The 25,403-nt window shown below is 38.9% G+C and overlaps 3 protein-coding genes across 3 annotated transcripts; 1 reads left to right on the forward strand and 2 right to left on the reverse strand.

Moving 5' to 3' along the window:
• Positions 1-33: 33 nt before the first annotated feature.
• On the forward strand, positions 34-3,104 carry LOC145890688 (abscission/NoCut checkpoint regulator-like). Its single transcript, XM_082981823.1, has 8 exons — positions 34-178; positions 282-448; positions 604-734; positions 849-982; positions 1,241-1,397; positions 1,480-1,614; positions 1,945-2,107; positions 2,770-3,104. The coding sequence occupies exons 1-8, from the start codon at positions 119-121 to the stop codon at positions 2,966-2,968; spliced, it is 1,146 nt and encodes a 381-aa protein (XP_082837949.1). The 5' UTR covers positions 34-118; the 3' UTR covers positions 2,969-3,104.
• A 76-nt stretch (positions 3,105-3,180) lies between these two features.
• On the reverse strand, positions 3,181-10,717 carry LOC145890687 (exportin-1-like). The gene is made up of 25 exons (XM_082981822.1): positions 10,494-10,717; positions 9,480-9,617; positions 9,316-9,417; positions 9,181-9,253; positions 8,852-9,074; positions 8,645-8,759; positions 8,457-8,576; positions 8,342-8,396; positions 8,204-8,280; positions 7,938-8,093; positions 7,675-7,869; positions 7,204-7,342; positions 6,987-7,051; positions 6,804-6,921; positions 6,574-6,729; positions 6,270-6,433; positions 6,062-6,163; positions 5,852-5,989; positions 5,416-5,601; positions 5,221-5,343; positions 4,734-4,856; positions 4,242-4,494; positions 3,897-4,053; positions 3,730-3,826; positions 3,181-3,571 (listed from the first exon to the last, which is right to left on the reverse strand). The coding sequence occupies exons 2-25, from the start codon at positions 9,609-9,611 to the stop codon at positions 3,425-3,427; spliced, it is 3,216 nt and encodes a 1,071-aa protein (XP_082837948.1). The 5' UTR covers positions 9,612-9,617; positions 10,494-10,717; the 3' UTR covers positions 3,181-3,424.
• Positions 10,718-12,304: 1,587 nt separating this feature from the next.
• Positions 12,305-19,245, reverse strand: LOC145888916 (protein kintoun-like). The gene is made up of 15 exons (XM_082979786.1): positions 18,378-19,245; positions 18,152-18,317; positions 17,952-18,094; positions 17,563-17,740; positions 17,256-17,372; positions 16,808-16,980; positions 16,349-16,544; positions 16,048-16,188; positions 15,769-15,886; positions 15,550-15,689; positions 15,108-15,291; positions 14,579-14,813; positions 14,129-14,269; positions 13,682-13,814; positions 12,305-13,254 (listed from the first exon to the last, which is right to left on the reverse strand). Exons 1-15 carry the CDS (start codon positions 18,459-18,461, stop codon positions 12,902-12,904), a joined length of 2,502 nt encoding a protein of 833 aa, XP_082835912.1. The 5' UTR covers positions 18,462-19,245; the 3' UTR covers positions 12,305-12,901.
• Between the last annotated feature and the right edge of the window lie 6,158 nt (positions 19,246-25,403).

The following is a 25,403-nucleotide window of genomic DNA, read 5'->3' on the forward strand; positions in this document are numbered from 1 at the left end:
CAATACTATGTGTAAACATTTGCTTTGCTCGATTTGTATTTTGAGGAGGTAACGAATACAAAAAAGGCGCTGTGTGAGCTGTCTTGGTTGTAAAACAGCAACCATATCCGTGAATGATATGTCTGGTCCACTCGTGTGTTCGGTTTGCACGGCCAAATTCGGATTTTTCAAGAAAAGTGTAAGTGATATATTTGCAAATCAAAATTATTTATTTTTTTCACAACGCATTCATTGTGTGACGCTGTTTGTTGATGTCATATTTTTTTGCTTTATGTTTGCAGTACAACTGTGGAAAATGCAATTGTACCGCATGCAAAGACTGCTTGTCCCAAAAAGCAACCCTACCTGGTGATAATTTAACACCAGTGAATCTTTGTCGAAAGTGTTTTGACCTCATTCAAAATCCACCCAAGTCTGGACGGGTCTCTCCACCTGCTAACTTCAAAAGGTGTGAGGTTACATGCATTTTACAAATGTAGCATTCTACTGAGTATAAGTATGAATAATTACTGTGGAAAAACAAATAGGGTTGTTTTATTTCTTTGTTGAGTACATATCGTAAGTACCACAAGTTTAAACAGTTATTTATTGTTAACGTCGCAGAGAAATGGAAAGAAAACTAGAGAAAGAAAAACGGCCAGAGACCCCTGAGAATCCTGAAAATGAAAAACTGCGACAGAGATTAAAAGCTCTCAAAGAATCTCACAAACACACACAAGGCCATGTTGAGGAAGGTAAACTGTTTTTCCGAAATTTTTTTTTTGATTGTAATAAGGATTACTTACTTCCTTTAAAAGAAACAAGTTTTATTGCTGTCTGTTCAACTTGTTTTGCTTTTTTGCTCGCAGATATAACAGTTGATGAGATTGAGTCACGAATGAAAAAACTTTTCGCATCAAATATAACCAATGATGAAATTGAATACAGGCTGGCAAAACTTAAAGGCTCGCGGCCTCCAGCAATACGAGTACATAGTATAAAAGTAAGTCATTTGGTATTAAGAAAGGCCAAAGAAATTTGTAACTAAATACAAAAGATTGTTATGCTTATATCTGTTGCATTTTTGTTACGTATTCATGCAAACTTGGTTTTAGAACGATATTAAGAACTGTTGTCTTTAAGAGCAGCAGACAGGTGTACACACTACTTTGACCTTTAGGCCTCATCAGTGCAGCTGGCAAACTTTTGTCTTATTTGACAATTTAGTGAATATATGTGAAAACATTTTTTTGGTGTTCAGAGACATGCAGGTCATAATGAAGCAACTTCATCTAAGCAAGAGCCTTCATCTGTGCAAGAAAAGAAACTAATTCGCCAATTTACTGAAGAAGTTGCCATGGAAATTGACACAAATCCACTGGGAGATGAAACATTTGAACCAAACCATGTTCCGAAAGGCAAATATTTTTTCGTTATACTCCCAAACTTCTGTTTTCAACATCATATGTGATGATTGTTCCTGTATTCATGTTTTTACAGATGCAGTTACTCCAGATGACCTATTTGAATTGGCACTTCTAGAGATTAAACAAGCAAAAGAAGGGATAAAAGCTGCTCAGTTGGAAGAAGAGGAAATTAAACAAAAACTTGCACAGCTTCAGGATGTCCCTGAAAGTAAGTTCTGCATTTTTAAAGTCACTGTTCTGAAGCTTGGGGAGAGTTATGACTGCACTTTTGTCATATGCTATGAATACGTACTACTACACTCTGTCTGGAAACATATTTTGGTTGAGACTTAAAAATACCAATTACAATGTTATGCTTTCAACCATGGGTTTACCAAGAGTAATCATAAACAACAGAATATCATAAACAGTTACTGTCCAATTTTAATCAAATAGTATAGTATTGGCCAGAATTATTTTTGTATAGAATTATATTTACACTTTGAAGAATTTAGTTTGGTCTACATCCTAAACTGTTTTAATAATTTAATACTTTCAGCTGCTGTTGGTAATGGCAATGAAACTTCCAATATAAAATTTGATGAGGAATCTATGGATGCTGAGAGTGCAGAACTCATCAAAAGGATCATGGAAGAAGACCGCTTGGAGCAAAATATGATAAATAGAGGAATTTCTTTACCAACCCAGAAGAAGTTGATAAGGTCTGTTGTACCCTGCCAAGAGCAATTTAATGAGTGGAAAATTTTTTTAACCAAAACAAATGTTAGTAAGTTAAAAAATCTTGTCTACATGTGGTTTTGGAAAATTAGTGCAGAAATACCCCAAAATGTAAAAGTGCAGTGATGACAAAACCAAATGTCAACGGTTTTCAACATTCCTTTTGCATCAATGTGTGAATGTATAACTGTTTTTTTTAAAATAATGTCCGAATGCATTTCGGCAAAGAAATAACAGCGAGCGCTAAGTGCGTCCTATTGTGCGTCGCGCAAGTTTGCCTTGCAATGCTTAGGACGTCATTACCGCGATTCGTGGCGCTTTGTATTTGAGGCCTCCATAGCAGTTGAAATGCAACAGGATATATATTGTCGCGTAATACTCGCTCGCATACAGCCGCATCGTTAAACTTGGACATACGCACATGCAAATACGCAACCTAAAAGTCGTGTGCTTTGCGAACGAAAGTTGGCTGTTACATGGCGTAAATTACTGCAATAAGCTACTTGTTTTGAATGTTAAATATACGTGGTAAATGTCCGTAAAAAAAATCCCAAAGTCTGAAATTTTTACTGCCTTTTCGGACATTTGTCAGAAACATTTTATTGAAATATAACAATGTAAAATGTATCTATATATATGTATACAGGCAGGTGGAATGTGCTCCCGAACCGGAAGACGAGTTTCCTTGGTGCTTTATGTGCAATGACGACGCTACCACCAGGTGCTTAACCTGTGACCGCGAACTTTACTGTAAAACTTGCTTTCGCGTCGCCCACCGAGACTCTGACATGCGAGGACACAAAACAGAAAAGTTTGTCAACAAGAACAAGGCTGAGGAGGATTAGTGACGTCCTTCTCCCATAAAATCGAAGTGGTCCTGTGTGAATTGAATTCCCGTTATCAACCTTGGATAAGAGATGTGTGCACTTATTATTTACATGTAACTATGTTGTTTGTGGTTGAATTCCGACCTGCATGGTTCCAGTTTCTACGCACGTTTGTCGTAAATTAAAAGTTCTTTTCGACAAGTCTTTATTGAACAGGCAGCACTTTTAAAGGAAAGTGTACTTTTATTGCAAATGTCCAAGGAGAACAAACGCTTATCAATAAAATACAACAACGGTTCTGCGTGGGAAAAAGTTGAAAAAGGAAAACTGAAAAGGCTCGCGGGCGAACCACCTCACGTGCGCCACCCCGCGGCCTACCACGGAATCGGCCAACAACGTTCGTCGGCAAGAACAAAAAAAAAATGGAAAACGCACAGAAGGAATTGCCACACAGTGGCAGTAATTGTCTTCTGTCTAATCTTGCATCTCCTCGGCGACATCGTGCGGATTTATGATACCGGGAACGGCCATTTGAGTTCTTCGTTTTTCGTCCTGCGCCTTAATAAGGGCTTGCTCCCTCTCTTCGAGGAAGAGGTCTGAAGTGTCTTCACCGGCAAATTCCTAAACGGATAGCAATTTCTTGTACCAATTTCCACAATACATTACAAAGTATTTTTTGTAGTGATATTAAGGTTTCACGTGGCTTTGGGGTTTGAACAGGGGATTTATGTCAGAAAATAGTTATGACGAACCAGACCAAATAGGTAACGAGAACCAACCTTGATTTGTATGAGAAAATCTCGAAGGTGGTCCTTGAATAACGCGATGTCATGATTAAGACTGAAAAGTCCTCGCACAAAAAGCTTGATCTGAGCGCTGAAAAACGACACAAAACCGTTGACAATCTTAATTTCTACATAGTAACGCACTATTTCATTGCACTCACTCTTGTAAATGTGGAAAGGCGGTTTTTAACAAGTTGGCAACATATTCCTGTACAAAAACGAGGTTGTCGCTCTGGTCCGGGTGGAGAGGGACAGTAATTTTACCCTCCTCGACCAAACTGAACATGTAGGCCAGGATGGAGGCGTGCATTGTTAAACCTGGAACACAGACACTGTAATGTTGATGTGCATTGCGACATGTACAACATACACAGCTGCATCCAAAGGAATTGTTATTTTTTATAATTGACATAAACTGTCTTGCAAAATTATTGGGCGAATTAAAACGAACTTAGTTGACAAACTACATAATATAAGGTGACGGTAAAGCTATAGGCTCCACCTACCGGAAGTATGCGACGTATCAGTGCCCACACTAAAGACGTGCTGCAAGATATCGGTGAAGTACATCTGGTAGAAACTCTGCGCTGCCTCTTCGACGAGCGTAATATTCTGCAGCAACTGGTAGAGGATGCTCAGCCCTGTGTGAGCCACATTTCTCATCGTGTGCTTGAACGCCCAGATGATGGAATCCAGTACAAGTTTGAATTGTGGCTGGGGGATGTTGAGAAGTGCCGGGAAGCAGTGGTTGTTCACCGCCTGTGGATTAAATACGCATGGTGATACTTGAACTACAGTAGCATACAAAAAATACAGTGGTATAGCAATTAAAGAAATAATCTCAAATTGTTCAAAACCATATACTTTTCATAGTATTTCCAATTACACACAATTACAATTGTGCAAAATCAACCTTGAGTTTAATTTCAGAAATTTGTTGACAAAAAAACCAACACACGCAATAAACTTAGCCAATGACTGTCGAGGTCAAGGTTTACCTGCAACAGCAAAAAGAAGTTGGTCCTGTACTCTGGAAATTCTTCAAAGTCTTTGTTGATCATCTCCAGTGTGCACTCAAACACAGCGTCGAAGATTTGCGGTATTTCTTTCGTAATGGCGCCCTGCACAGAAAAAGTTTTAATTGCAAACTGTCAGTTGTTTCTGTGTGACAGGAACTGGGGAAACCAGCGATCCCGAAATCTCGGATTTATTGTTCGATATTTTCGAACCCTCAGATCTCATAATCTCAAGTGTCATCGGGAAAGCAATATCAACCGTCTGAATGAAATGCAGTGCCAGAATAGCTTTGTCAAAGGTATATTTTTTACTGTTATTACTTGTATCGAAATAAATTCAAATTACGACGGAACTGCAGGACAAGGAGACGGCCAAATTGCACCAAAACTCCCTACTAGGCAAGAGTGTCATCATCGGGCAACGTCATTACAAATACAAAGACCTTAAAACTCACACATGTGTGCTTACCTCTAGCTTGTTGACAATGGTTGCCATGGTGCTGAGCACTTCAGGCTCTCTGGCGGCGGGGACGTTGGTCTTGTAATCGAGCAATACGGCTTCGAGGAGTGGTGGCACGAAGTTCTCCGCCACCTACGTAGAGACGAGTTTTAACCACGGAAAAACAAAACCAGACTTTTCCAATAGTTCGCATTTTGTACTTACCATTTCAAGGTCGGTGGATCGATTCACCCAACCCGAGATGAGCTTGAGGGTTTCCTTCTTCACTGTCCGCATGCTTCTGATTAGGGGTTGTTTCATCACGCCTTCGCCGTTCTGCATGATGGCCGCCGATATGTTCTCGCTCAAACATTTGTACACGTTCAGCATGTCCAGATAGATTCGTCCCAACTAAAATGTCCAGGATAATGTATTACCCGCGAAATAGCGTATTTTTGTCACAGGGGAGGGGGCGCTGGGGGTATTATTAAACATCATGATATAAATGAGTCACAAACGACGTTTACGTTAACATTAAAACTGTGTCCGTCAAAATGTTTTTAAACAATTAAGTGTAAAGTTTCACCGGAGAATATCATACTAATGCACAAAATTAAGGATAAACTGAGTCCGAAAGGTTGTGCAAGGACATTGCGTTTACCTGCACGACGAAGTAGTGGCCAACAGCCTTGCAAGCCCGCACGTTCGTCTTCAGTATGCTGCCGAGCTGCTTTACTGTGGCAGGGTCTTTGAGGACATCCACATTTTTGGTTGCCTTCTGAATGATGTTGTCCCATACCTTTGTATACCGTTGGCAATATGTTAGGGTATACGTGTAATTGGTAAGTGCAAAACTAAGTAGGTTACGTACCTGGTTGGGCAGCAGCATGTATTTCTCGATAAGGTGTTCCTGGACAACTTGGTCTGTTTGCGCGCTTATCATAAATCCAACAGCCTCATAGAACGTGTGAACCTACAACGGCATTAAGGACGACGTGAAGGACCTCGGATGTCATATACATATTCACACGTGTAATTACAAAAACCGTGTATGGTTGGTGCGGTAACAAAATGTATACCTGCTGTGGTTGGAGATCGCATATGATCGTACTGATGCTTGAGAGTATTTCTTCTATAAAGGGCATCACTTCGCCCGCTTGCATTTGGACAAAATGACGTCGACATTTTTGCGCGATCTTGATGAAAGTGTCACACGCCATATCCTGCACGCCATCGTGAGTCTCTGAATTGGGAATAAAAAGTTTTGGTCAATTCAAAAATAGGCTAAACTATCTAAATAAATTGGAAACCATTTCATGCAACTTGGATAAATCGCGAATTACAAACGTTCAAATTATATTTCAAACGAACATTGCCGCGCACCATGCATGAACTCGAACAGCTTGTTGACAACCGTCTTCAGAAATCTCCAGTGGGCGCGCAAGAACCTGGGATACTGCCCGACGACGTACATAATATTGGAGGCAATAATCGCCTTGTTGTCCTTTCCTCTCTTTAACTCGCAAAGACCCAATAAATCTGCTCAAAGCAAATACATCACGGTTTCAAGCAAATGTGTTTTTTTCGAATATGTTCTAGTAGGCACTACAAACCTCTTATAACTGTGACTAAGAATCTCTTTTCGTCTTCTTCATGCATGGCGCCGCTGATGCTACCGATGGCCCAACATAAGGTGTTCAAGTTCTTCCAGGACCACTCAGAACCGTTGACCTATTTTAGAAAAGTATGATTCATTGCATGTTTGTGCAGTTCAAGTCAAGAAACAGAATACATACTTGATTGTGAAGTTTTTCGGTCATGATTCTTTCGGTGTCCACGTAGTCCAAGTGAGTTAAATATACTGAAAGAGATGATTTTTTTTTAAAACTATAGGCCATTTTAATACCATAGAGACAGAATGCAACTAAATGCAAAAATGACAATACCAACAGGATGCCAATTAAAACAATACTTTGGCAGAAAATTGTTGACAAATATTCAACAAATCTTTACCTAATGTTTCCCTCATGTTTTTGTAGAGATTGATTGAATCTGTGTCTTTCATGAATTCCCTCACAACTTCCCCCTGTTCATTTTCAACAACCAAAACTTCCTCTGGCTTGGCCATGCGACTGATCATAACAAGTCGGACCTACAACAAAAGAATATAGATCAGTTCAAACACATGCAAAAGCTATTAAAACCACAGCAATTGCTTCAAAAAAGCCTTCAGATCTCATAATCTTATGTGTCATTAGGAAAGCAAACCACACAACTGCATGAAAGGCAGTACTGATTCCCAATCAATACTAACATCAAATTAATGAAACTATAATTATAAGAATAAAATTTATTGGGAAAATTCTACAGTGACAGGACTGCAGGACATATAGTAGGCAAATCTGCACAACAAACCCCTCCTATGCAAGTTTGACATCACTAGGCAAGAAAAACCAGTCATTAGAACAGTCCAGTGATACATACCTTTGACAAAATAGGAAGATATATTTGACGACGGGCAGGTACATTAGAATCATTGTTAGACAGAGGAAGACTAGACCCTGGAGAGAAGGGGTTCTCCCTGTACAGGTCTGAAGCAAGGGAATTCCAGTACTCTAAGCAAATTTTAAAGATCTCGGTCTCTTCTACTTCAGAAATAAGGACAAGGTATTCAAGGGCCTGAAAGGAATACAGTTTTTAGGTTTGCGTAAAAAAACTTTGCACACAGCGTTGAATCAAATGCTTACCTCCAGCAAATTGCTGCGGAGTTTTTCCTTTTCCACCAAACTGCCATGCTCCTTCAAGTAAGTGCAAAGAAAAAGTGCAAGGTTTTGAATAAAATTTTGTTCTGTGTCTGTCCCGTTTGCGTAGGCAGTTTTCATGCTTACTGTTGGGGGCAACATCTGCAGTAAACAGAACTTTTAACCAAACGAATAACACAAGCTATGGTACTGATATATAGATCTATATTCATCAAAAATCAGAATGGGCATCAAGAAAAAAAAAGGCATACCTGTTTAAGTTGTTGCATGGTATTAGTGAAAAGCTTAAGAAACTGCTCATCATATTTACCATCAATTGTTACACCGGCTGCAAAGAGAAAATATGGTGTTATGGACGAGTCGTGCCTATTTAAAAAAAAAATCCTTACCAATTTCAGTGAGGCATTTTAACGTAACATTCCGGAACATTGGTAGGTTAAGAAACTGAAAATCAAAATAGGTTTATAAAAAGACCAATCTAACATTTGTAAAATATCGTGTTACTTTGTATATTAGCTGCGAGATCAACTCAGTTTCAAAAATGTAGCCAAGTGGAATCCAGTTCAGAAAGCAAAGCAGCGTGCTCAGAGTCGCATTCACCAGAGGTGCATTCTGTGAGTTGTCCTATAAAATAAAAGAAATGTTGTCCGATTCGAAAACACCTTGAAAGATATTTGAAAAGCCTTACTTACCATCACAAACTGACAAAGTTGAAATATGTCAGAGAATTCGTTGCACATGCTGTCCTTAAGGTGTTTGGCCTTCACCTGAGTCATTTGGTCTTGTGAAAAGTCAAAAACCTCCTCACTGCATAAAAAAAACACAGAGCAAAAATTAGAGACAGCAACACACAAGTATAGAGCACTACGGAAATTAAAAATGTTGGTAAACATGCCCACCTAAGCAGCTTCAGGATAACCATGTTGTTTTGACACAAGGATTCATTTGTTCGACTTGCACCCACAATGTCACTGATAAAGGTGGGCCAATTTTTAGGCCAGTCCTGCTTGAGAATCTGTACCAAAATCATGTTGAGTTTGCCAAGATATGTCTTCTCTTTTTCACTAAGTGCTGCATCCGATGATGTTTTGATAATGAGAGCAACAATGTACTTTTTGATTCCTGTAAGTAAAAAAATCCTAATATGCAGCAATGCAAAAGATACATAAAAGCTAAATGACATTCTTTAGTTGTACAACATCTGGTTAAGAAACAAGCTGGAGCTTACCGTCACATTGATTTCTTGGCAGAACCTTCCATCTTGTTTTTATCACGTTTTCCAGTATTTGTAATGCATAGTACTGCAAAGGATAAAACACTGTTAGGCCTGAATTTAACATGAAGTCTGTCATGACTTTCATACCTTAGTTTGCTGGTTTTGTGAATATTCAAGGATTGTATCTACTCTCGTCCATGACTCTGGATGTTCTTTCAGGGCAGTTAAAATGTTTTCAGCGATGCGTTGCTGCAAAATTATTTAAAGTATTAGGTCACTTTAAGCACTTTAAGTGCAAAATTTGTACTTACAGACTGTCCTTCACCATTGTATAGACATCCAACAACATTATCAAGCAATGAAATGTCTAGTTTCTGGGAGAAGTCAAGAAGCTGTTGTCCATGCTGTTGCGTAACAGTGATGGACATTGCAACAGGAGGCATCTTGGTCTGTACGTTAAGTCGGTAGGTTAAGACTGGAGATCATTGTGATGGAAAGTGGGTTTGTAAAGGAATCGGAATATTTTTCCGATGGTTGCCAATCCGGTACATTGCGCATTGGTCGCGCTCCTTGTAAATTTCCATAGTTAGTTTGTTTACGTTTTTTAATCTCATGTGAAAGCATAAGCAGAATTTCAAAAACCGGACGATTCCGGTTTTAGAAGCAGCATCTCCTGGTTCGGTTTGAACCGGGTTGGTCGGGAACAAAGCAATTTTTCAGATTGTTTCTTTTTACCCTGATGGTGTTTATGGGCGCACAGCGCAAAAAGATACTACACAGGCGCGACTACGCGCGCACACACACGCGCCAGTCTAGCACGTGCATCGGTGTGGGAAAATTCATTGAAAATTTCCATGACGTCATCAACAACAGCGAACTTAGTCGCGTTAAGGCGTCATTCGAATTTCGACAGTACGAAGGAAGGAGCTACGGAAAACTGACCACGTTGGAATAAAATTGGAATAATGTGCTTGATTCGAATATCGTAACACGTGATACTGGCATAATCTAAAAATTTAACACCATTAATAACTTCTGGCACCAAAACCCCTTCGATTGAAGTTGCATTAATACTAGGTTTATGACTGCAGAATCTCGCTTTTCCTCATTGAAAATTTCGTGCTATAGTATAAATTTATTTTGTATTACAATAACGCTATGGTATTCTACACAGCGCACTCTCGATCAGGTCCGGCAAAATGTTAAATTATTACGCAATACCATAGCAGGCCTACTTTATAATAATATTTTTTTAATTACAACGCATGACAATCATTATGTACAAAGTTTTTTGGACTAATAAATACAACAACGTTAAAACATACCTTTAAAAGTGTAGGACTTTTCTCAATATATTCAAAATTCGCGCCTTTCTCTTTGCTTCAACGAATCTGCTTGATTTGTTGCTGTATGAAAGTTTACCTTGTATTTAACAAATTAGCTGACTTTAAAACTCGACTTGCATTCAACACCCAATCTGCACTGGCCCTTATATTCTTGACGCATCAGCTTGACGCAAATTTTGTGAAATGCTTGTTTCAACTGCGCCATCGCAATCGGTCGAATGAAAAAGCGACCTGGTTACAAGACCGGTTTGTACTGGTTTACAGCTTGCCTTTACTACGCGCGCTCGTCAGACTTCGGACGGCTTCGGATTGGCAAGATGCGATCACGTGACAAAGCACGCTGCGCTTGTTTACTCGAGTCGCGAGCAGTGCGAGTTGGTAATCACAGGCGCTGACTGCACCCACAAGTTGTTTGTCCTTGCCCGACCCGTCGATAACACTTGCTCTACAATTAATTGCAGTGCTCCATGTGTTGCATAGTTGTGGAACTGCAGCTGTAATTTTCCACTGTGTTGGTGCGAGAATTTTCGAGTTTGTATTTGTCATGGTGATTATTGTTTCTGACTGTAACGACTTAAGAATAGCAGTAGATATCAAACTTATCGTGCTTTAGACTCACGACACAGTGTTATCACTCTACCAAAAGTGATAATAAACTTGGAATGTTTTTGAGGAGATTGAAAATGGTTTTTAAAATGCATTTAAAACAGGTAGGGACCGCTTAAAACGTCAATTCAAAAACATTCTAAACACTGCATAATAATCCTTTTTTGCATAACAACAGATCGATTAAATATGTGTACTAAGGTGAATAATAGCGTCCAGCACGCGCACATGACGGAGATCACAACTGGTTTTATCAGGTTCTCTCCGGATGTGGTGATAATGCCTGCCCGTGATAAAGATTTTAATTAACGCCAGCTGGGTGGCTCTGTAAGTGGCAACATCGCTTACTTCTGAGCTCCAAGCCATTTGCCAGAAAGGGTTGACGAATGTTTCAAATGATTCTTACCATTTTTGTAGTGATAGTTGCATTGTATGTGTTTTGAAGCAACAAGTCTCTTATAATTTTTGTCAGGAGATTTATACTAAAAAATCGATTTTCTTGTGTGTTGCAAGCAATCAGTTCCCGTGAATATAAAATGTAGGTAATAAGACAATGCCTAACCAAGGGTAAAATTGATGAGCAAATCGTAGTTGCATTGTGTCTGATTTGCAGAATGAAGATTCTATGCGTATATTTTTTTACCACAAAAGTTTGTTCTTTTTCAACTTTAAGTCACATATTACAAATGCTTTAATTTTGCTCCAATTAGAATAAACGTAAAAGCGTCTAACTGGGTATTATACAGAATCTTTGCAAGGCAAATGTAGGTGGAGAGCGGATTACCACTAAATGCACAGTACTTTTCCCACATATACCGTCTGATCACGAGTTTGGAACTGATCGTGTATAGGATTTGCAAACTGGCTGAAACCGGATAGAGCTGTACTTTTGAAAGGATACAATCGTACCATGTTTCACTTCAGGGGTGTATGCGCCAACAGGCTGCACCATCAAGCATTATTAAATAATTGCCGTTTTAAAATGCTTTGGCTAGTTTGTGGATTTTATGGGTTACAATTTGTAGACAACGCTGTTATAGTGCATTGGCGCACATAAATTGTTGACATTTTCTTTGAAAATTGGTTGACTTTCAATGAATCTGACTTGCATCTCACTTATTTAAACTTCACACCAACTAAGGCAAAAAATGGCAACACATCTACAAGTTCCCACAAACAATAACGAAACTACCAAACGATATATTTGTATCTCTCTGCAAATTAAAGCGAAGCGTTTAAAATCAAAACCAACGGAGAAGTAAAAAAATGAACATAGACCAATACACAGTGTCGCGTCTCGCGCAAACCAACGCTAACGTAAATGTGACGCCATAAATAGTTGCTAAAAACGCAAATGACATCAGGCGCGTAAGTATATGCCGACGTAAAGATAAATTTTGCTCAAACGATGTGCGGTGACGTCAAAAAGTGAAACTTATATTTTGCAGAAGGAAAACAAGTTGAATGGTTTGATTTACGCAAACCAAAGCAAAAACGGTGTCAGCTTATAGAAACGCCCAAAGGAATCACATCAGTTAATAAACAAAAAGTAGGTTTTAACACACTTTTTTTAATCATTGAGTCAAACAGCCAGGCAGATCAAAAATATTTTTTTATTTTTACACATTCTGCCGATCACTTTTTAAATGCCACGGATAGGTCTTCATGGCGTTTGAGTCGCCTTTAGTAATATTGTAACAGTTGACAACCGCGACCGCAAATAACAAGGCCTGTGGTGATGTATTTTCCAAGAACTGCAAACCGTAGTATAAAAAAACAACCTAAACGTCGTCGTCCAACTCAAACAGAAGAGATTCGCTGGTCAGGGTCACCGCCGACTTGGTCACGTGATCGAGGATAACCTCCTCCGTCTCGCCATTCTCCTTTCTAACCGTCAGTATTCCGGGAGCAGGATTGCGAGGAGCAGTTTTAGCCTTGGAATCACCATCTTCTCCCTCTTCCTCCTCCTCGTCGTCGCTATCCTGCGTGGCATCCCCGCTCCCTGCAGTCCCCGCATCTTCCTCTTCTCGCCTCTTCGCGTGTTTTTTCACTTTATCGGCGAAGGTGTCACCGGTCTCGCACGTTGAAGCGTCGTTGGCGCCCGATTGTGCAGCTGATAGTTCTTCGACGGCCTCTGTAATAATTGACGTAACAAGTCGTCAAAGATTTACGCCCGAATGGAGTTAAGGCAATTAAGCACAGGGTAAAATTTTGCTTGTGTTGAACAAAACATCCCAAGGTAAGGTCGTCAAACTCATTTGGTGTTGCGTGCCGTATTGACATATCTGGATTTCACGCGTGCCAACTGATATTAATTCCATTTATTTTATTTGTAGCACTTCGACTTTACATTAGAATGTTATTTTATGACATCGCAATAGACGTAATTTATTCCACTTTGAAGTCAATCTCTGTGCATTTTTTTGTTTTTGGACGCAATGCAGTCGCATAACTAAGATGACGCCGGTCCACAAAGCAGTGGGTGGCCTATACGACACCTCTGTTTTAATGCAACACATCAACAAGACTGTTATGCAAGCCACTGTGTAACTGGATAATACCTTCGCCATTTTCTTCGGACTCGGGGTGACCGTTTTGTGTTGTGAAATCAGTCTCAGGTTCTTTAATTTGGCCGGGATCCTCGGTTTCAATCCCGGTTGATTCATTTTTTTCGTGTGACGAATTTTCCTTAGGCTGCAACACAAATTACCACAACTATACTATCGTCGGGTTTCATGCGACTAATGAACAAGCGTGAGTTCAAAACAAAATACATGCTGTCTGCCCCTAAACCAAACATGAACAAGGGACAATCCCCATTGGACAAGTATCTATGCTGTATTGAACATGAACCAGAATCGTCTTCGAGCACTTCAATCCCTGGCAATTATTACATCAACAATGTATCGGTTCAAAACAAAGCAGCACGGTATCGATTGAAACGAAATTGAGACGCAAATTTAGGCTCTGACAGCGATCGTGTACACGTGTCAGATGTTTAAACTCACCTCCAGTGCTAGGACGAGAAGATCCTCCTCCTGTTTCACCACTTTGCACACAGATATGGGAGTTGACTTCATGTTGGCAGCGTGGTTATAAACCAACGTGTAAAGCTCGCACACATTGCGGTCGGTGGCAAACCTCCGTGTCTAGACACAAGAAAAAGTGGCTTAAGTTAAAAAAAAAACATAAACGTACAGTCGTACACTTTCGGTTGGAAACCCCAGGGTTTGGTATGGGTAAATCGATTATTATCCCAAAAATATGTCACGATATACGATTAACATATTGCATGTTTTAATTTTTTTGTGCCAATGAAAATTAATTCTAGGAAAGCATAATAATATTATGATTCTTTATTCTATAGCTAGAATCTATAGCACGTTACAGTATAACGATATAGGAAGACTTTGCAAAATGAGTTCGTGCTCGCGATTAAAATGGTGACAACAACTAACCTCAAGGTTCTCCTTGTCAAAGCCAGCCTTAAGGAAATTCCAACTTTTGCGCGAATCGGTTTTCCGCAGACAGAACACGGCATTGTTTCCAGACACGTCAACTCTGGATCGCTGGGGATCTATGCGAAAACCCGCGTCAAATTCGATCCAGAGCTGAAATACGGAGTTCACCATGTCGTCATCGAGACACTCGGACAGACAACAGAACTGTAGCATGCCGCTATATACAGCATACCTATAACGAAAATGAATACGTTTGCTGCTTCATGATCGGTCAGCGACTGCATATAAAAGTTTTTTAGGTACATAAATAAGTTGCAAAGGAAAAGGTTATTGACTTTTGACTGTACAGTATTATTTCTGCTATTTTTTCGCATTAACATAACTCTAAAGCGCTACAATATATTAATTAAAGATTTGTAACCCCTTAGAAACCCGGATTTTACAATCTTTAATTGCGTCCTGTCTAATACATACACAGTGCTGCTGCTCTTATAAACTCCACATATAGAACACCGCCCTGACTCACCAGAGGCTCTCTTCAAAAATGTGTGGCACTTCGATAATAAACGTGACGTAATGGTCGTCCTGCTGAAAAGCGTATTGCGGACAACGTCTTATCAACCCTTCATATTTCATAACCATATCGATGAGGAACGTTGAGTTTTTAGTTAGCGGCGGTAACTTTGCGTTCGGTTCGCACACAGGGTCGTCTGCGAAAGGAAAAGCAGTTGGAAAATAGAGTATAACACGACCCCGGCGAGGGGTAGATTACATATTAATAAATTCACAGGAAAAAAGGGATATAACATAATAAATTGTGACACTACAACAACCAGAAAAATACAATACGTAGCTGTTTAAAGAGTAAAAATTCTTACCGACTATGACTTTAGCGAATTGTAAAAAGAAACAAATAAGAACAACTGGAAAACGGAAATGTATTTCCAACCACTCTGGCCATTGTTTACCATGTAGGTCGTCGTCATCCCTCCACTTTGTTCCTTCTTGATAATGTCTCCTTCCTTCCTGGAAAAAGGTTGGTTGCTTGGGAGACTGAGACGCTTTGCTTTTTTCCGTCTTTTGAGTTTTTTCCTTTGTACCACACTTTCTGCAAAGTGTTTAAAACAAATCTTTAAACTGGAAAAAAAGGGTTCAAAGGACCTAGAAATATACACAACATTAATTACTTTTCTGCGTCGGCGACGTTGTCCGTGCGTTCAGATGAGTCTGGCGCGGAGGAGGTTTCCGTTACTGACGACGTAGTCTGAACACCTTCTGATGTGCTCTCCGCAGACTGTGCCTCGTCTAAATGCAAAGTAATACTTTCATCAAGTGTTAAAACACTGCAGAGATGATTTTGATTTACTGACAGGTGACAAAATCTAAAAAAATAAAGCTCGTTAATGTACAATAGAATCAGTTTTGATTTCTGATTACCTGTTTATCGTACAGACATATCAACTGACCTTTTACTGGATGGTCCACCTGCTTTACTTCGTCCACTAGGGGCGCTGCGGTGAAGGGTATCAGTTTAGGGGGCGGAGGTGCGGGAAGAACTTCTAACGTCACCGTCAACCGATGACGACTCTTGTCAAACTTGGCGAAACCTAAAATGATCATGGAATTCTATGACTAAATAGTTGTACAAGACGTATAATTGGGACCCGGTTTTATTTCTTTTCGAACATACCACGATCACTGGAAATTTGCCGACCCAAACACGGATTCACAGCTCGCAGTTTGATGGACAAAGACACCAAAACTTACCCTTGTTTTCATCGACTGGGTAGGGTAGCTCGAAGTCTAGTTTGTATTTGGCCGGTTTGACCGAATCCAGATGAAGCCTACGTTCAAACACTTCGAGGTTTACGGAATTGGCGGCACTCAAAAGTGGCAAGTCAATGTTAACGACCAACTCCCTCGGCCAAGTATCGGTTTTCGCATCCGACGACATACGATAGTTCTGAAAGAAGTGTATTTTGTCATGATTAGCGCAACACCTTTCAGTATGTGGGGCCCAATTTGCCTATGATGCCACTATGATCTAATAGGCTTTCTACCACATTTCAGCCCGAAGAAAACCTGTTGCACGTTCGATTTCTGTATATTTAATTTACCTCCAAGTCTAGAGTTTGCACTGAATTTTCCACTATTTTAAGTGCTCATGTGGATTTGTTGGGATGTTTGCATGAATTTTGCAGCTTGAAAATACAACAAAATACCAACCTGCATATCAAAGTACCCTCTATGCATGATGCTGTATTCAGGTTCAATATAACCCCAGTCGTCGTTTTCAGTTTTTGATTGTTGCTTTGCTTGTTTGGCCTTTTTCACTTCTTCTTTCAAGTTTGGAAATGGCTGGGCCTTGGCTGGTATGCCTGCAGACCCATTGGTTGCTTCTGTAACGAATTTGTGAAAGAAAAAACAGTTTTTGAATGTCAATGTTAAAGTAAAAGAAGAATACCAATTATAGCGTATGCAAAATTTTCTAACTGCAAAAAAAAATTTTCTTGATTCTAGAAGTCTAGTTAAATAGCAGGCGAATGTCGGTGAATAAAAGTATATACATATATATGTTTAATTGTGCCAAAAAGAGCATATTAATTAAAATACAATATGCCTGGCAGCAAAAGCAAAGAAGTAAATACAAAGAAAGCAATGATGCTAAACTGACCATTTTCTGATGGTGAAAAGGGTGGTTTGAGTTTAACATCAACTTCATCTTGTGCACTGTTTGCTTCAGTTGGCCCATTTGGATGTGGAGTGCGAATAACTGATGACATTGGAAGTCCTAACACGTGAAACATTAATATAATTGTAAGTAGCAAAAAATATTTAAGAATATAAACATAAGCATTTTATGTGCAGAAACACATTCAAAATTATATAAAACTTAATTTAATACATTGAAATTGTACACTTTTACGCTGTCAAATATTGTAAATGTAAAACAATATGCGGCACTTTTTTAGTTTATGCACCTTTAAATTGCATTTTTGGTGTTTTGACATTTATTTTGTCTAGCTTTACACCAAACTGGCGCTCGACTGCATCCAGTGCTGTGTCATGAATCATTTTCTTGAACCTGGCATTCTTCTTCAAAAGGTAATATGTGTCTGGGTGGAAGACTACATCGTACACCATGCATTTATTTCCAGCCTTGATATAAAAAGACATGGTTTTATTGTCATCCAAATTTCAAAAATGCTAAAATGTCAACAAGAAAATAAAATTCCAGTAAAAAAAACTGTAAAATATGTAAAAAAATACTCCAGTGAATTAACAGAAGAAACAATCTGCAAATTATCAAAAGTAATGAATTTTGGGAAGGATAAGTATGCAAATGATAAATAGGGTAAGATAAACCCACCTTGTCAACATCTTCCCTGTCCTGAGAAACACTGTGAGGAATTGACCATTGCATTCCACGAGTGTTGCCCTGCATTGATGGGCGACTCCGAGGTTGACCCAGGTTTTCGTTGGTACAAATATTTACGAAACATTTTTGCTTTCCTAAAACAGTATCTATTAGATTGAAGACTTTTGGAACAAAATCAGTGAACAATTAACCATTAATGCTTGTTTTTAAAACATGGCCTGGCTTGGGGTTGATGAATTTCACGTCCATTCCTCTGTCCCTTTCAAGCATGGCAATTTCTTCTTCATAGCGCTTACGGTTTTCTGGGTCTGAAATTTCCTCCGCATACTCACGAAGAAGGTCACGGAATTTTTCATCCTGCGCATGACAAAGTTTGTGGTTGTCTTATCTGGGATTGGCAATGAATCGAAAACTGACCTTCATGCATTTTGCCAAGCGGTCAATCTCCTCTTGGCTGAGATCAAGTTCTTCCAACTTCTCACCAAACTTTCCTGAAGCCATAAAGCACCAATGCTGCTCAACTGCACAGATTTAAACCAAGAAAAAATATTCGCTGGAGGTGTAATAGGCTGATATACTGTAACACCACTGTGAAAATTTTTAATGTTGTTTTCTTAGATATAGGCTATTTTACTGTACGTTTAAAAGTGTACTGTTAACACAACATGACAGAACTTATTAAATTTAATTTCTGACCCATTTGGCACGTATAAAAATGGAAATTTACGAAATAAAACAAAAAAAAACACGAAAAAAAACAAGTGACTCGGCTGTAACAGCAACAGTTAAAATGTTTGTCCGCATACAAACTGCCAGAGGATTGGTTTTAAAATGAGAGACTATACTAAGGCGTAAGGCCCACATGTGAGATGTGACATGTCAAGGCCAGATTGGAAAATATGTCGTGCGCGGAGGATTTATCCTCCGCGCAGAATTTTTAAAATCGGTCAAAAATCCGCGCAATTTTCGTTATTTTACTAGCAATCCGCGCAAAAATTATTAATCCGCGCACAAATCGCTCCAAGTCTTGCAACACTGATGACTTTTCCCCAAGACCCCAACTGTTCTGTGCCAATGTTCGGTTTGAAGGCTCTTTGGATATGCTTCACTGACCTGAGCGTTGATTTTTTTCTCTCCTTCTCTCGAAAATCACGAACAACGAAAAAAGGACAAGGTCGAGCGGGGTGAATGCAGTATTTGCCATCTGTATTTTATAATGGCGAAATTACGCACATTCGTCAAATTTGGAAATCCATTTGATCTTTTTTTGGAAAAACATGCGTTTTTGAATTCTTGGGCCGAGTTTTCTGCGCGCATATATAGGAGGTTACAGTCAACCTTACTTAATGTAGTTTGGGGATTAGCCTATGTTTCAAACTCACTTTGCCGTAATGTTTGATCACATTAAGACGGAAGATTGCGACCCAAGCTAAGAGCCATTTTCTAAAATTGATGTTTCTACAACTCGGTTTCTTGAGTTTTCCTTCTTTTCTAAAACGTTCACCAAAGTTTCTTTCGATGATGGAAGATCGTTTAATGCTGCCTTATTTAACGAAAGAAAGTTTATCCGCGCCATATAGGTACATCGACCCCGAGCTATACGCGAAAATAGGTCAGGAATTTTGCTTGGTTTTTCATATTATGTATGCAAAAACAGGCACTGAAGCAGTTGTCGAGTCAATCTACGAGTAATGGAAAAAAGTTTTAAAGTTCTCAAAAACGGAACAATCGTTGATTGTTCTATGCCCCATGCAATCCAGTGTGACGAGGCGTTATACGAGATGGCCAAACTTTATGTTAAAGGCAGCAAGAAACATGGGATGGCACTCATCCCTGTATCGAAAGGTCGTCGGAGTAAACATAGGCATGGCGCTGCTTCTAAAGTGGTTACACGACAAAAAAATTAGGAACCAAAGTTTCCCTTTCTTGCATAAATTTTCGTGATGGCAACTGGCAAGTTACAAATCAAGTGTAAATAAAGTTAAAACGTTTTGAAACACTTGTTTTTGCTTCACAGTTGTTTGTGGCAAATGGTTTTGTTAGGTTAAATGCGTTGTAGCTCCGTGCCAGAAAGAAGAACACCAATTAAACATTAATAAGTTCCTGGAGAAAAAAGTTGTAACCACGGGATTCCAACTCGCAACCCTCCAGACTAGCTTTCGCCACCCGTGGCAACTACGCCAAGTCATTGTACCTGACAGCCGCTTAAAAAGCGGATATAATCATCTGTGAAAAGTGCAATTTTATTCAAGTAAACGCTAATAACATTAAAGTATTATGAATCGGTTCTTAAAAATACATTATTCCAGTGTTTTTTGTCAAAGGGAAAATAGGCTTGTTACTAAAGGCACAGTGTACTAAACAACAAAAAAATCTACTACAATCCGCGCAAAAAAATCGCTATTCCGCGCACAATCCGCGCAATCACCACCGACAGAAAAAAATCCTCCGCGCAGTTTGCAAACTTTCCAATCTGGTGTCAAGGTCGAGTAAACAGATTTCTCAATTGTGTTTCTGCGTTTTAATAAGAAAACATTTCACTTGGCAGACACGGCTACCACGTGATTAACCGTAACTTGAAAAATTTACAGTTTTATTGAGGTCGGAGTGCATTAGATCGCTTAACATACACCAACACTATAACAGTAACTTGGTTTCAAAATACCTGCGGCTCAACAATGCTTTTCTTTCCAGTATGTGGCGCTATTTTTTGCAGCAAATTTTTTCAAGTTTGGGAGTTCAACTCTCCAAGACATCCATCCCAAGGGGACGAACTTTTCTTGAGGTCGACAGTATATTATCCAAAATCGACAGAAAATGTGAGTGATTTTAAGCAAAATGTAACTTATAACTTTTCACGGCTAATTGGTGTCTACTGCCTACCGATTCAAATATATGGAAATAATTGCGCTCTTTTGCTGTATCCAAAAAAGTATTACTGCTATGTTGCAATTTTTGAAACTCGGGGAAGGTGGATAATAAAGTACATGTGACATGAAAAATAAAAATTTAAAAATAATTAAACTGCGAAATGATCATAAATTTTAAAACTTTTGGCGAAGAAAGTAGCTTGATACGGGTTTCTGAGATACAGCTGATCAAAGTTGCGTTTAAATCGTTGCGAACGTAATCGTGCGAATGACGTCAAGTCAGCGAGCCTTATGCGTAGGAATGGAAAAAAAACTGCTTTTATAGGTGCACAAAAAGTTAAGCGATTCGGTACTCCACTAATTATTGTTCAAGTTCATTTTTGCTTTAAATTCCGCTTACAAAAACTTAAAATCAACACTGAGACATTTTTCGTAGTATGTTTCGTAAAGAAATACTAGAACCGTCAGATTACGTTATCACAAAGGTGAGGTTAAAGTTATAATATCACATCACAATAGACGTCAAGTCATGTCCCTGAGTCACTGAGCGAGGAAACATCTATCATTGAAGTACAGAATAACGTCGTTGCTGCTGTAAATTTTGCTCCGCAGATAATCAGAGACAAATAAGCCTTCGGTTTGTGACGTCACAGTGACGTGTTTTTTTGTGTGGTGACACAGCTTGCCCTGACCTTTGGGATAAGATAATTTGGGGGTTCTTCTATATTTGAAACTAATTGGTAATATCAATATTTTTTTTTACGCGAACGCCTTGTATGACGTCTATTTCGCCATTACGAAAATGGTTTACGATTATTGTTTGCCACTACTTTTAGTGCCGTTTTCTATTTTTTTAGTTGGCACAAAACCGAAATATTTTGGAAATATTTGACGCAAGGTTGCCATGACCGTGTCAAATGCACTTTAACTTAAATTAACAAGCAAAATTATAATTGGCTATCAATGAGTCAATGCCATAAAGCGAAAGAAGAATGCGGAATGAATGATTTTGATTGTCTTCCATTACCAAAAATCCAACATAAAAAAAGACAAGCAAGTTTCAGTCTAACACAAAGCTAGCTGCAGGTCTCTGCACCGATTGTCTGTTCTTGGACCCAAGTTCAGTCTGAAATCAAAACCGAAATCTTGATTACTTTGTAAGACTAAAGGTTATGATCTGTTTATTTGTGCAAAGAGTCGCAATATTAGGGCGATATCAAAATGTGTTATTTGGCAAACCCGCCTAAAAACGAAACCCGCTGCTGGTTCTTCCGCTAAAAAAAACAAACAATATACACATTTTATTGAAAAATAATGTATTTTTCTGAGGTTTCGCCTGTCTGGACGACTTAGACTTCTCCAGTAAATTAAAAATAAACACTGTGAAGAAACCAAAGGGCAGAAAATTTGAGAAGGGGCTGTAACGTTACGGCCAACATAGGTAAGCGTCCAAGATCAGTAAACTGGACAAAATCGGTAACCTAAATTGAACAATTAACGAACTTACCTATCATGGACATAGTGCAAGGTAGAGCGTGACTACCCTAACGTTTGACAAACTTACCTATGATGGACATAGTGCAAGGTATAGCGTGACTACCCTAACAATTAAGAAACTTACTTATGATGGACATAGTGCAAGGTATAGCGTGACTACCCTAACAATTAAGAAACTTACCTATCATGGGCATAGTGCAAGGTATGGCGTGACTACTCTAACGTTTAACAAACTTACCTATCATGGACACAGTGCAAGGTATAGCGTGATTCCCGTAACAATTAATGAAGTTACCTATCGATGACGCAGTACAGGTTAAATGATTTCAATTACTCCCCTTGGATGAAAATATATAGATGAAAAAATAGAAAATATGTACCCTCCCTGTTTTCCGCTGCAGTCACGTGTTTACGTTACCGATTTTGTCCAGTTTTCTGATCTTAGACGCTTACCTATGCTGGCCGTAACGTTACAGCCCTATATGGAAAATTTCACAACAAAAAAGTACAAAAGGGCGCAACCACTAAAACTCAGCGCGACATGAATCAATTAAAATCATCAATCACGGGTCAATCGGCCAAATATGGAAAACCAGAATTATGAATAGTTACGAGCGAAATCACAGAAAACGGGCGAGAGTGCTTTTCTAGCACTGCGATATAACATGTTGGGTAGAGAAATAGGATAACATTTTCTGGACCAACCATTTGTTTTGTTGAACTTATAGTCTACGTTTCAACTGATACAGTGGTCTGTTTCAAGCATGTGGGCACATAAGGAAGATGTATTGGGCTCGCACACGACTGCCCTGCGTTCTTTAACTCGGAATGTCAGATTACGTTCCTCTGGCCGAAACAGCATTGCAATCATGGCAAGGTATTTGACTAACTTTGAATGATCATTTGAAACATGTATTTGCGATCCTTTGGTTTGGGTAGCATAGTTTAGCAATACATCATGTTACTTGATGGTCTAAACCTGGTTTTAGGTTCAAGTACAATACTGCCTCACACCGTCTCAAAATGAACTGCAACACAATACCAGTTTGGCACGTGTAATTGTATTGCCTGAAATTTTTTCTGGTGTTTCTGCGTGAATTGTTTGCGCTATAGATGCATTAACGAGGTCAAATTCAATCTTTGTAGAGTTCGACGAAAAACACAATTAGATATTACAATAATGGCCAGCCATCAAAATAGTAATGTGACCTTTAAATTACTTGCATACTATCAAAATTTTGTTGCACTTGCGGCGTTCTAATAGACAATCGCATTTGGGTTCTTTCAGCACCTCAATGACTTTTAAATCCTTCTCCAAGCAACTGTACCTTCTCCAAGCAACGGTACAAAACAGCTTTCAACAACAAAGCGATGGTGTAAGAACTACAATGTCCTGCCTGAAATTTGATCATTCGCAGCAAGAACGATCAGTTGTACACTAAAACAATCGTCAGTCAACGTAACTTTTGATAACTCATGCGATTCCAATTTGAAAGAAGCAACAACTTTGAAGAGCCTAAAAGTATGTGAATAAATTCGCTGTAAGTTATACTTTGCTGTATCTTAAATTAAAGAAAAACCTCACATACACATTTGCAAGGCATTACGATATAATTCTAAAGCTTGTTACACGTAACACAAACCATTTTTTTTTGGTGAAATATGTTACAATTAGAATGTCATGACATACAAACAGACACTTGGCAAGAAGTGTCTGTTTGTATGTCATGACATTCTAATTTGTACTTGGCAAGAAACATTGTGGAAGTTGGCTGCCTTGACATTGGTCGGTTGTTTGATATCAAACAGAAACGGAGATGTGAACAACAGTTACTGGGACTTACTCGCATTGGACTATTGCATGATGCAACACGACAGTATGCAGTCGTGTTTATTATTTGGTATATAGATGGAAGTATATGGGGTAGGAATCCAAATTTCGGACAACCACCTGCACCAGTGTGCCGGGGTAAAACAGACATGTACATTTGTTGTTGTTTTTATCAGTAACATTGTGTTTCAGATTAAGGCATAGTTTAAGAATCCGGACTCAATTATGGGCTACTATGAAGTTTATAACCGTGTTGACCAAGGCAGCGATGGTTTGATCTAAAAATCTTCGTCAAGTTTTCTCGCAATAAGCGTGAACAAATATTTGGGTAATGTGAATTTATTTGGGTTTGCAAACAGTTTAATAACAAAACCTAATCCATGCAAAGGTGTTACGGCGATTGGTCAACCATAACGGCGATTTGTCAATCATTTACGGCGATTGGTCAATCATAACCCGCATGCTGGTAATGATTGTAAGAAAGAAGCGGATGCATTGGCAGGATATTTGGAGGGATTATTTGGATTTTAAAGTCCAACAAGATGTTTACGTTTCAAATATTTGCTTTCGAATTTTAAGCTGATCTTCCATAATAAGGCTTTATATTTTCAAAAGCTTCGGCTTCACATTCAAAATGAAATATAGTTTGCAGTGCGTCTCTTGTGTGAAAGTTTTATTGCAATGCAAGTGGCCAAAACCGTGCAAGATAGCAAAACCTCATCAAACCCTTTTGAAAAAAAAAATTTGCAGCTTCACAACAAAACAACATTTTAATAGCATCGCCTAAATCGCCTGCACCAAGGAACAGATCCTCCGGCATTAAACTATTTATTTATAAGTCTAGAATTCATGGAAATACGAAATACTGGCAAAAAATTAACCCCTTTTTCCTGCATATTGCCGCCGCCTACCAGGAAACCATCGAGGCACGCGACATACCAAGAAAATCTCTGGTTAAAGTTCCGACGTCGCGATTTACATTTCTGTCTTTTTAGAAAGTTGGGGTGTTTTACTGCAAATCAACTGTGCTTAAACTACTAACTTATTTAGGGCACTGGTTTACTGGCATTGGAAAAAAGAAAGTAACAACAAACATTTAGGCAACCCGCAACACAGAATAAGTAAAATAAACTATAGCCTAATTTTTTTAGATTTTTGTGATTAAATTAGTACGTTATGAACGTGCATTTATAGGGTAAGGAACTATTTTTTTAACCTATACAATATTTGAAATCATATAACCTC

This window comes from Ascidia mentula, chromosome 2 (genome assembly GCF_947561715.1).
Source record: "Ascidia mentula chromosome 2, kaAscMent1.1, whole genome shotgun sequence".
Lineage (NCBI taxonomy): Eukaryota > Metazoa > Chordata > Ascidiacea > Phlebobranchia > Ascidiidae > Ascidia > Ascidia mentula.